General features: G+C 46.4%; 1 protein-coding gene across 1 annotated transcript in view; it reads right to left on the bottom strand.

Moving 5' to 3' along the window:
• Nucleotides 1-462: 462 nt before the first annotated feature.
• EHD3 (EH domain containing 3) overlaps nucleotides 463-11,556 on the bottom strand; it is a 28,805-nt gene continuing 17,711 nt past the window's right edge. Inside the window, exons 4-6 of the mRNA XM_054290200.1 lie at nucleotides 4,083-4,495; nucleotides 2,929-3,093; nucleotides 463-1,601 (exon numbers count right to left, since the gene is read on the bottom strand). Of these exons, the coding sequence (XP_054146175.1) occupies nucleotides 1,074-1,601; nucleotides 2,929-3,093; nucleotides 4,083-4,495 (1,106 nt within the window). The 3' untranslated portion in view covers nucleotides 463-1,073. The remainder of the gene's footprint in view (nucleotides 1,602-2,928; nucleotides 3,094-4,082; nucleotides 4,496-11,556) is intronic.

Here is an 11,556-nt window from a genome sequence, read left to right as displayed (position 1 = left end):
AAGTTCTGGAGGGGATCAAGTGTGAGTGTGTGAAGGCTGACACCTTGGCTGGGTTTGTGGAGGCACAGAGCAGAGCAAGCTCTGCCGGTGCCCCTGTGTGTTCTGCCCCTGTGGTGGATCCAGTGTGGGGTTTGTGTCTGTGCAGTGAGGATGGGGCTCGTGGCTGTCACTGTGCACGATGAGAGCAAACACGAATCACTTCACAGGGATCACAGACACCAGCGCTGGTCAAAGAGCAAACAGGACCCAGTGGCTGTGCCATGCTGGGTGAGCCTGGAAGCAGTGCTCCTCCCTTCCACCCACCTCATGCCCACCTCTAGGGCCCCCTCCCTTGCTCCCCCTGGAGTGTGGCTCTCCTGGCTGCAGAACAAATCTCCGCTGGGGACTGAATGGGAGGTGGTGGTGATTGGGAACTCTGAGTGCCTGCCCCGCAGTGAACAACGAGGAACTCCAGCTGCCCAGTTCAGAGCTCTTTCAGATTTTATTGATGTATTTTTCTATAAGGACAGGGGAAGGACGTTTGTAAAACTTGCATCTTAACGGTGAATCAAGGTTCCTAAAGTTCTTAACTCTGGGGTTTAGTATCTAGTATTTTAGTGTGGGCTTATATTAATTAGGAAATGCTCTTTATTTTGGCCAATAGCTTGAAGACCTTGTGGTTTCTCTTAGTCTCCTGCATTTTGCAAGACCCATAAAAAGGCAGAAGGTGCAGCCAAAGCTCAGGAGTGATACTGGCAGTTAGCAGATTTCTATTAGTGCCTATTCCAAAAATGCAGTCCTGTTCAGGTTTTCTTCTACTCTCGCTTAACAGAGTCTCCTACTTTGCAACATCCTTCCTTTACCTTCATATTTACAGACTACACATTAGAAAGCAGGGACAGTACACTGGAAGAGTTAATTGCATATCATGAAGGATTGGACTTTTTTGTTCTGCTTTAGATTTTGTTCTTCATACAGCAAAGTAGGTACAAATCCAAACGTGATCTCACATCTAAAGGTATAATTTAAGTAAACATGTTGTTCTAGATCTTTCATTTTCCCCTTCCCTTCCCCTCTCCCCTATAACCTTCCTTTCACTCTGTTATTTTCCTCTTGGATGGAGGGAGGAGATGGGAAGGGAGCTCATTTGGCAGCTCATGACCCTCCAACTTGACTTTAATGAGATGATTCGCCAAGGCAAACTCCTCATCATCCAGCATGCCATCTTTGTCGATGTCAGCCAGTTTCCAGATCTTGCCCAGCACGGTGTTGGGCAGCTTGGACCTTACCATCTCCTTCTTGGCGTTGGCGCCAGTTATTTTGCCGTCGACGGGCGAGAGCGTGTAGAAGATCTCGTCGTACATGGGCTTGTCCCTGGCCACCACCCACTCGGCGTCGTCGATGCCCTCGCCGGCGCCCTCGCCGTAGCCGTGGCCGAAGGGGCCGTGCAGGGTGCCCTCGAAGGCTCCTCCCTTCACCATCTGCGTCGGCCGCTGGGACTCCTCCTGGCGCACCAGCACCATCAGCTGCGCGATGTCGTTGGCCAGCATGTCCTCCACCGTCTCCAGCAGCTTGCTCTTCAGCGGCTGGAACTTGCTGAAATCCTGCGCTTGCAGCTGATCCTTAAAAATGGGACAGCACGGCGAGAGGTGAGCGACACGGAGGAGTAATGGTGTGCAGGGGGTGCCTGCCTGCTGCTGCAGAGGAGTGGGGAGCTTGGCATTCCTTGCTCTGACAGCCCTGCTTTCAGCATGGCATGGGGTCTCCCTGGCTGGCCTTGCTCTCACTTGAATCCTCTCCTAAGTCTTTTAGAAAATGACCAAATAGTTCAAGGCAAACTGGTTGTGTGCTCTTGCTACCTCCTCCAGCCAGTGCTCTGCGTTCCCTCCCCCTTCTGTGCTCTGGGAAGAAGATGCCACCTGGCAAAAGACCACTGCACTCATCACCATGCAGTGCATCTTTCAGATTTCATCATGACAGTAGCACATCTGTAAGAGGTGATGAGCATGTCTTTACAGCATGGCTCAGATTCTGTAATTTCACAGCTAAGCAAAAGGGCTTTGAGTAGGGCCTGCAGAGAACTCTCTTCTAGCTGCAGAAAGATCTACAGCTTTATCTTTCACCCTCTACTCATTAAATCCACACTATTCACTCCAACTGGATTCATACAGGTTGTTTTTTTAACACACATTTTAACAAGCAATGAAGGAGATCTCCTATACCTCACAGGTATCACTCCCAACAATTTAGGGAGAATATTTTTTCAAAAATAGGCAAATGCTGTTTTCCATAGGTAACTAATAGCAACCTCAAGAGCTAGAACTCATATCAGGTTTTTGCTTGGACTGAAGCCACACAGCAATGCAGCAGTGTCCAGCACTGCTTGAATGTACAATACAAGGCTCTGATCCAAGGTCCTTTGAAGTTTTTGATTTGTGTGAACCCTGGGCCAGGTCTCTGGTCTGCAGAACAAAAAGCCTGCTTCTCTGCTGAAAATAGAAAAGGGGCTTAAAGTTTTTACACCTTCCTTTCTCTCCTTCTAGAAACAAAAAGTTAAGTAGAAGACAAATATAGCTCTTGAGGAATGTGCCATATGTAGCCCTTTCAGGATACAGCTTTCCTTTTGTTATAAATTGCTTAAGCCTGAAAAATCTGCAAATGGAACCTGGAATTAAAAATAAAGAAAAACAGAAGAAATCATTTGCTGTAAAGGGCTATTAAGGCAAAGATATCAGAAATGAAAGTGAAGCTGTAATGCCTCACATGAGCTCTATGTGTAAGAAGTGCTCATGCCCAAATATAGCCTGCAGATATTTTAAGGCACATTTCAACATTAGAGCAGGCTTTTCCCACAGGTGGCAACAATCAATGTCTGCATGGCTCTGTTGTATTCCCTGCAGTCACTCCAATGCTCTTTCCTTGGATGTTTGCCAGGATTCCAATGCTTACCTGCATCTTCCTCAGGTTAGGGAAGTCTCCTGGTGAGATCTGATGCTCCCGTTCAATGCGGGCATAAATATCCCCCAAGTTGTTAACAAGCTCCTTCTTTTTATTGTCTTTCCCAAACATGGAGGGCATTTCCTTCTTTAGGGAACTGATGATGTAGGCATGGACCTGAAGGGAATTAAATTATATGGAATGAAGGCAAATGTTGAATAGCACATCAGAAAATTCCTCTCAGCAGAGTATCTGTGCCCAGAACTTGCCTCCATCTTGTCCCACCCTGAAGAGCAAGCTCAGCTCCTCAGCTTGCCTGGACCCATGGATTGTCATTCCAGGGCTCAATGCTCAGCTGTGTGCTCTGTCTGTGCTGAGACAAGGCAAAAACAAGTAGTCCTGAGCATACAGACAGTGACATTCATATGCACTTTCTGGAGGGAGTAGTGGGGTTTTTTTTCTTCCACTGGGCATGGCCTTCAAGGGAACAGTCCCTTCCCAGGCCAAACATACAGGTTCAATCTTTTAGTACAAATACCAGTCCTTAACTTACGCAACATTGTGGCTTTTTTTCCCAATGGTGAACCAAGCATTTTTTCTTGAAATGAAGACCCTTGCACTGAAAGCTTTCAAGGGATCTTTTGATCTCTTTCCTCAATTGATGTGGGTTTTTTCCTGTATTTTAAGGGCTTCTTTCAGTTCATTTCAAATACTCAGGGATACTACAAGCTTATTTATCATTCCTGTGTCTCCACCTCAAATGTGGTGGAGATGTGCATCCATCTTAGTCAGGTATCTCTCTTGGCTAAGAAAGTTTTAAGTAAAAAACCTAGAGCTTATCAATTCCCTTGGTGTATGATTCTGATATACTGAATTGGTCCTAATTCTCAAGTTGCTACCACAGAGCAACTGCTTTCTAGATCCCTTCAAGTGCTACCGGCTTTGATCTGTAGTTACCTTCCTCACTATGGCCCGCCATGACTGACACACCAAACCAAGGAGTTTTCTTCCCATACTGGCATAGGGCTGAGCCTGAGTTAAATGGGATGGAAAAAGAGGAGGATCCACCAGCTCTGCAAGCTGAACTGGCCAGAACCACTTCTCCATGGGCTGCCAGCTGCAGACAGCCCACACCGAGCGCTCGGGGCTTCCACGCGCACACCCACCTTGGCCAGGCGCGCTCGCTTGATGAGATCATTGAGCTTCCTGAGGGCAGCGTTGCGGGGCAGGCTCTGGATGTCCCTGAACAGGTCCTGCTCCTCCGCCTCAAAGAGCTTGCGGTTGTCGGGGATGAGCAGGGGGTGGGACCAGAAGGAGCCGATGTAGACTCGGATGACCTCGGGAGTGTTGACGATCTTCCCCAGGGACCACATGAGGGCACCGTACACCCGCATCAGCTGCTGAGTCTCTATCTGGTCGGCCTTGTTGAGAACGACTCTCATCTTGTCCTCGTGGTTCTTCAGGGCCTTGATGACCTCAGAGAATTCATCAGAGATGTCCAGCTTGTGAGCATCAAAGAGGAGAATGATGCGGTCGACCCGCTCTGCGAACCACTCCAGTACGGCAGCGAAGTCATAACCTGCAGGGGGGGAGGAAGAGCAGAGATGCAGCAAATGTGGGAGCTGAGAGCCTCCCTGCACCTAACTGAGGGTAAGCTTGCAAGGAAGTGGCCTTCCCAGTAGAGCAGGTAGCTTGATAAGGAGATGAGGCGCTGTCCATACAGTTAAGGACAGGTCTTGTCCTCTCCACATGAAGAGATCATCCAAAGAAGTCTTGAACTTGTGCTCCAGATCTTCATTCAAATGCACATCAAGGAGCAACTGCTGTATTCAAACTCACTGCAGAAGTCTTGTACGTGGCACAAGAGAGGTTTAATTTGTGAATGACTGGCCATCAGCACAGCCTACATGGAAAGCTGGCTCATTGCAATACTTGCAGCCAGACTGGTTTGAGATGCCTATCTCCAGTGCTTAATAAATCCCAGGTCTTGTTGTGCAAGACTAACTTTATCCCATCCAATTCAGAACCCAGCATGCAAATAACCTTCCCTAGCAGAGTAACCATCCTGTCATACCTGCTGCATGTGCACAAAGCCAAATGATTTGTGCTCACTTAGCCAAGAGCCTGACACTCAGCAGAGACAGCATTGCTGTGAACACCAGAGGCAGGCACAGGCCAGGAACAGCGGGCTCAAATTTCACGTGCCTCAGGACTAAACATAATGGATTCAGTGTTGGACTGGGTCCACCTCTAAGCATGATAAATTAGTGTGTGGAGAAGTCCCTAAAACAATAGTAATGACAGAAACAAAATTACATTTTTTCCTAGCTCTGTGGTGGTTTTTTATCATGCTTTAAAGTCTTGGTGAGAGACTGGTTGGTTCTGTCCCCCTGCTCTGTCAGGCTCTCCTATGCTGTGCAATATTTGGGGTTATCTGAGTCACCAGAGTGCTGCACTTTGTTAAGGGAAATCAGGACAGAGCAAATGCTATTTGCATTCAAATCCTTTAATATACTATTTTAATCTTGGCTTTCATGAATAAATACATAATAATTAGTTTGGTGCTTTTTCCTCCTGCTCCCCTTTCTTTTTCTTCCTTTTTTCCTTCTGTGCCCTCTAAAACCTAGAGGGCAACCAGTGCATCCCAATCATTAGACTGGAACTACAGAGGGAAGGATAGCTGAGCTCTGATCTTGCTTTTTCATCCTTTTTCTTCCATATGACTAAGCAAACTGGAGTGAAATCCTGCCTCTCATGTCAGGAGTACAGCCTGTGTGAACCTTCTCTTCAGCTAATTTGTATTAACTTTTTGCCACTGAGAACTTGTACACAACTTCAAAGTCTTGTTGCTGGGCAGTGTTCTGCTTTGGTCAATTAGAGTTTGCTGCTTACAGGAAAAAGGGGTGGTAGAGTGTGGGCATGTGAGGTGTGTGTGAGGTGTGGACACTGTCCTGCTCTCTTCCATGGGATCTACAGAGATCTCAAATGAAAGATCTTTGTCCCACCAGTGTCCTTCTGCTCATTGGGACACAGTGTCTGCTCTCACAAGAGCAATGCTGGGCTCTGGCTCTTTGCTCAGCTATGTTTGATACTGAGAACTTCAGGGAATTCAGAATCAGTGGTAGCTTTGACAAAGACCTGCTGAGCATTTAATATGTTATACTGATAGCTTCATATCTTGCTCAGTCCGTGTGTCTGACCTCAAACACAGTCCCAAGTCAGTTTTTAAAAATTGAAATAAACTTGCTCCTGCTCTCTTTCAGATGTTAACAGCCTTTTTTAACCTTAGGTGCTAACCTCAGCTTTGTACCCTGAGCTGCTCTGGCTGCAGGGAGCTCTGCTCCACTGCCCCAATGGTGCAAAGATCAGGGTGCTGACTCCCTCCTAACCTGTGCTGGGGCAGTGGCAGCAGGACAAAGTCGATGCTGATACCTCACTTCACTTGGTCTGGGTTCAGGCTGTCAGCTGTCCCTCTGCAGGCTGATCAAAGGCTGTGCAAACAGGGACCTCCCATGCCCCCTCAAACCTTGCTAAACAGAGATATACAGACTTTATGTCCACTTCTGCCAGGGCTGGAAGTCATCTGGCATGGCAGGACAGTTTGTTCTTCATACACAGAGCTACACAGCTTGCTTTTTCATCATGGGAGCAGTGAGTCAGGGTGACTTTATTTGGAGATGTTTGTGCATTTAACCTTGTAAAATCTCATGGACTGGGATGTTTTCTTGTCAAGCTGCCACATGTTTGAATTGTACCATAGCTATTTTGTCCAGTCTTTTTCTTGGGAGAATCAGATGGAAAACAGTCATGGTCTCTAGGCTACCTTGCAACTACAGTGATGTCCTGTCACAGATCATGTGGATGCTTTCCCTCTGACAGTAGAGGAGCAGTCACTGTTACACTCTCTGTTGTGTTAACAGGGGCTGGGATGAGTTAGGGAAAGTGTCTGCACCTGACACTCAGTCTGCCTTGCAAGGATTTAGCAAAAGTGGGAACTCATTATTTAAAAGAAGGGAGGTACAGAAAAAAAATGTGTAATTGTAGTTTTGGTATTAACTGAGGACTTGGGAGACTGACCTTAGCCTGGGTCTCAAGGTTTGTCCAAAACTACCTTTAGCTGCTTAGCTCTCATGATTTTTATCCTATATCAAGCCTGCATCCACAGTGGCACTTAGAAGGTATCTATTTACTGAGCCTCTCTTTCCCTATTAACAAAAATAAATGTTGCTCTACCCAGCAAGAAAAGGAAATTAATATCTGCTCAGACCCTCTGTGTATTCCCAGCTGCTACAGTAACATACAATGAGTCCTGCATGTCCCTGTGGGCTTCATTAAATGACCAGATTGATTAGCAGACCTTCTTTCCTAGCCTCTTTGCTGGCTCAGAGATATTCTCTGGACAGCTGTCCTGCATATCTCCATTAAAGAGGGAACAAAGCCCTGGAGAGTAACACTTGCTGTTGGCTGCCCTGAGACATCACCATGGATGTGGTTTACATCCCATGCTGGGACAAAAGCCCATCCCAAACCCTCCCCTTGTGTGTCCCTCTGGCTCTGGGGAGCCTCTCCTGTTGGTGCCCAGCTGAGCAAGAAACAAGTCTGGTGTGTGCAGTGCTACTGATCCCAGCTGCATTCCTCTGTAGGGGGGCACCTGGCAGGAAAAAACAGGTGTGAGTGTAGGTGTTCTGTTCTTAGGTGATGGAGGGAAAGAGGGAAAAGTATCCTGAGTGCTGTAAAATTCCTTAACAAACAGCATGACGTGGGACAGAGCTCTGTTTACAGCTATCTGCTCAGAGTCCCTGACTGTGGTGGTGTTTTCATCCACAGTGCCCAGAGAATTGCTACAGATGTGATTCATGGGGTTGATTTGTAGTCTTGCTTTTAGTGTATAATAGATTGTTACCAAAGCATTTGGATAGCAGGATGACACTGTAAATGGCTAAGGGCAAGCTATTAATTAAGGTGTTTCAAAAGAAGGTCTTAGATTAATATTTTAATATTTAGTTTGGAGCTTTCATTTTTGGAAGGCTTTTCAATGCCACAGAGAACTCAGGGCATTTTGCCTGGCTCTAGCCAGAACTGGAGGTGTTCAAAACCTGAAAACATGAGGCTCATTCTGTAACTTAAGTTAAGCATTATACCCTCACTTTGGATTCCTCCCTCCTGCCCCTTTTTCATTCCACAGATGCACTGGGCCTGCCTCTTTCTTCTGGCACTTTATTAGTGAGCTTAGACCAAGAACTGATCTTCATCTGCAGTCAAATTAGGAGTTTTCCTGGTGTCCCTTGCTCATTCCACTGCAAATGCATTATGTCTCCCTGTGTTGTGGGGTGTTGCTAAGGCCTCTCACAAAGCAGGCAGGCACTACCTCAGCTCTGGCAGTGTTTCAGGGGTGGGTGATGCTGTCCATGGAACTCAGCAGGGTTTTACTGTGAACTTACAGGGTGGCTGAGAAGCCATCTGCTTGCCAAAGCTGCATTAATGCAAAACCATTATTACAGGGATGTTCAGACAGAACTGTAAAGGGAAGAATTTGCTGTTCAGTAATTCCTGTCTGTTGTGCTTGCATTCCTGTTGAAAAATATGCTGCATATTTAAATATTCTCTAACATCACTGCTGCAGCTTCTTTCACAACCTCCAGATAAGGTGAATGTGAAGAGAAAATGAATCCAAATCACACAGCAGTAGGAGGACAAGATGAACACGATAACAATTTTATTCCATCAGATTTTTTTTTTCATGGGACAGGTTTCCTTCTGACAGCATGAAAAGGACTCAACAGACTTAACACAAAGCTGACAAGTCAGCAGGACTGTCAGTGGGTTCAGCCTGCAGAGAAAATTACATTCTTGCAGACACCTTGCCACCTAGACTCCATAAGGCAGGCTGGCCTGATGAATTCCTGTCTGTGCAGCACCGGAATACCTGGCACCATGCATTTCCCCAAGAGCTGGCAGGACTGTGCAATTACATCTTGTCAAGTCAGATCAGGCATGATACAGTCTTTATGCTGACTGTGAGGAGATGGATGATACCTGACCCAGCACAAAATCTGCCTGGCTATAAGATTCTAAAGCCAATCTGAACCAGCAAGGAGTGGGCGTGCACTGGTTCAGTATTTCTCACCATGCAGTTACACTGGTTGTTGGTTTAGGTTTGTTTAGTTTGTGCTGTATTTTTTTACTGGTAGGAAGCAAACAGGTGATTTCCTGTCTTGTGGAACCAGAGCCACAGGTCCTGTGGTAGTGGAGTTCAGGTGGGGCTGAATGGAAACAGTGAGATCAACAAGTGCTGAAAACCCCAAAGCTGCTGCTCTGCACCAGATATTTCACAGCTTGTTGTTATTACTGCTGTAAACTGTGCTGCTGCTTTTGGCAATTTACTTCTTTCCTGCTGAATTTTAGTCACTGGGAGCTTCATTCTCATCTTTCTAAAGCTTGTGTTATCTAGAGATGAAAGATTTACCAGAGAGTTTTATGGCAGTGTCCCTATTTGTCAAGTGGGGGACTGGCTCTGATTGTCTGAGGACAACATCCCAAGGTGACACTGAACACTGACCGCCTAGAGAGGGAACAGCTCTGGGGAGATGAGATGAAATGAATGTTGATTCCAGGGAGCTTATGACTCAAATTTTTGTAAATGAGTAATAGACCTTTGAGGGTCAGTCTAACTGGTCACAGAGATGACCTCCTTGAGAGCCCTTCAGAGGCCAGGGAAGACAACTTGTGTCATTGCAAAGCAAGCAGGCAGCCCACACTGGAGGGGGACAATGTGCCAGGAGGGGCAGGTGTTACCCAAATGTGACAGATGGCTGTGAGCAAGGAGAAGGAAGGTCACACGATGGTCAGAGGAAGAAGATGAGGGGAGGGAGGGAGGGAGGGGGAAGTTACAGATCCCTTTGAGGACACACAAAGTGGGAGTGGGAAGCTGGGTTGGGTGGCAGTTGTGGTGTCCTAGAGAGAGAAGGGTGCTGGGTAGGAGTATCAGAGAGCAAACAGCTGGGACTGGGTGGAAAAGCAGTGATTTGAGCAAGTTTCTCTCAAGGTGAGGAGGTGGGGGGGCCAGCAAGGGGAGGACAGAAGGGATGAGGAAAAGCAAGGGATGGGTACTGGATACACCTCACTGCAGCTCACCCTAGAACACCTCTGTAAAAAGCTGCCATGCTCCTCTCTGGAAGTGGCTGCCTCCCAAGGGAATATAAAGAGATTCCTGTAGTGCACATCTGTGGGTGTGTTGGGAAGTACACAGAAGGCCTTTGGGATGAAAAGATTTCTCTGAATGTCACATGCCCTAATTTTTAGACAGGCCCCAGCTTGCCAATCGCTTCTGCCTGTGCCTATACTCAAAGAAATAATCTGTCCTGGAGCTGCTGATTCAGAGCACTGGGAGCTCCACACTTCCTCCTCTTCTGTACCAAGAACTAATGGAAACATTAAATACCTTTTGGAGGCTTTAAGGTTTCCAAAGCAAAGGAAAAGGACTCAAAGCACAGCAGGTCTCTGTTCTCAGCTAGCAACAATGCTAACATTAATATAACCAGTACCTGGAGTGCCAGGCTGTGTGGCTTTTTGCTTTCATGTTGTTTACTGCAAGGGCTTCAGGGTGGGGAAGAGCCTGGGATGGGGCTCTGGCTTTATGTCACTGGGAAGTCAATGAAACCTCACTAGGCACATTCAAACCAGGTGGAGCAAAGCTCAGGAGAGCATTTCCAGAGCTCCTGTTTAGCTCCTGTGTGCACACAGCCAGAACTTGTCCCATCCTCAAGGGTTTATCTTTGCCACTTGCGACAGATGGGCCTGAGCGTTACCTGGTACTTGGGCCAATTCTAAAAACTAAAATCTAAAACAGCTTCTAGGCAGGTTTTGAGACCTCAGAAGGCACCTGAATACAGGCCAAGTTTTCCAAAGAAGTCAGTACATAACAGCATTGATGTGTAACTGGGATTCCAATGAACTTTTTTTTTACTATAGCATCCAAACACAAACTGAATTCTCCTGTACTCATACTTTAAATTTCAGGAGCTGTCATGTTTGAAAAGCTGCCCTGAAATGGCCACCAGTGACTGACAGCTCCCAGGGACCCAGGAAACACATTCCTTCTGCATTGTTACTCAGGATGCTGAAAGAATGCACGATGGGCATAAATAATGCAAATTGATGAGATGCTGATGGCATGACCATCTTCCCTCTATGCAAAAGATACTTGGAATATTTCTGGAGTGCACAGTGCACAACAAATGGACAAGCTGCACAGCTGTTCTAAAACTCAGACTTGTTTAGTAACACAAATGAAATGCTTGCTGTATGTTAATAGGAATAGGAAAAAGCACAGCCCTTTCCATATGTGCAGCCATTTCATCTTGTTCTTTGGTGCTGCTTTTTTTTTTTGCTCTTCCAGTTCTGCAACTGCAAAATATATCAGTAATTCCAACTCTAACCATGGAGACAGTCCCTCTCCCCCCTAGTACCAAAAAAATATTGGTTTGACTTTCTCAAACCCCAAATATAATCTTGACCTTCTGTTTGCATACTGCTTTCAGGTCGGAAGAGTTAGGCTCATGGCTTCATATATTTCTAGAAATAAAAATGAGAACTGTGCAGATTTTCTGCTCATTTTTGTGTTGTTTTTTAAGAGGAAGT

Source organism: Melozone crissalis, unplaced genomic scaffold (genome assembly GCF_028551555.1).
Source record: "Melozone crissalis strain CALT ecotype California unplaced genomic scaffold, PUWL_Pcris_2 ptg000081l_1, whole genome shotgun sequence".
In the NCBI taxonomy this organism is placed as follows: Eukaryota; Metazoa; Chordata; class Aves; order Passeriformes; family Passerellidae; genus Melozone; species Melozone crissalis.
Note: the sequence above shows the minus strand (reverse complement) of the source record. Positions and strands in the feature narration are given on the sequence as shown.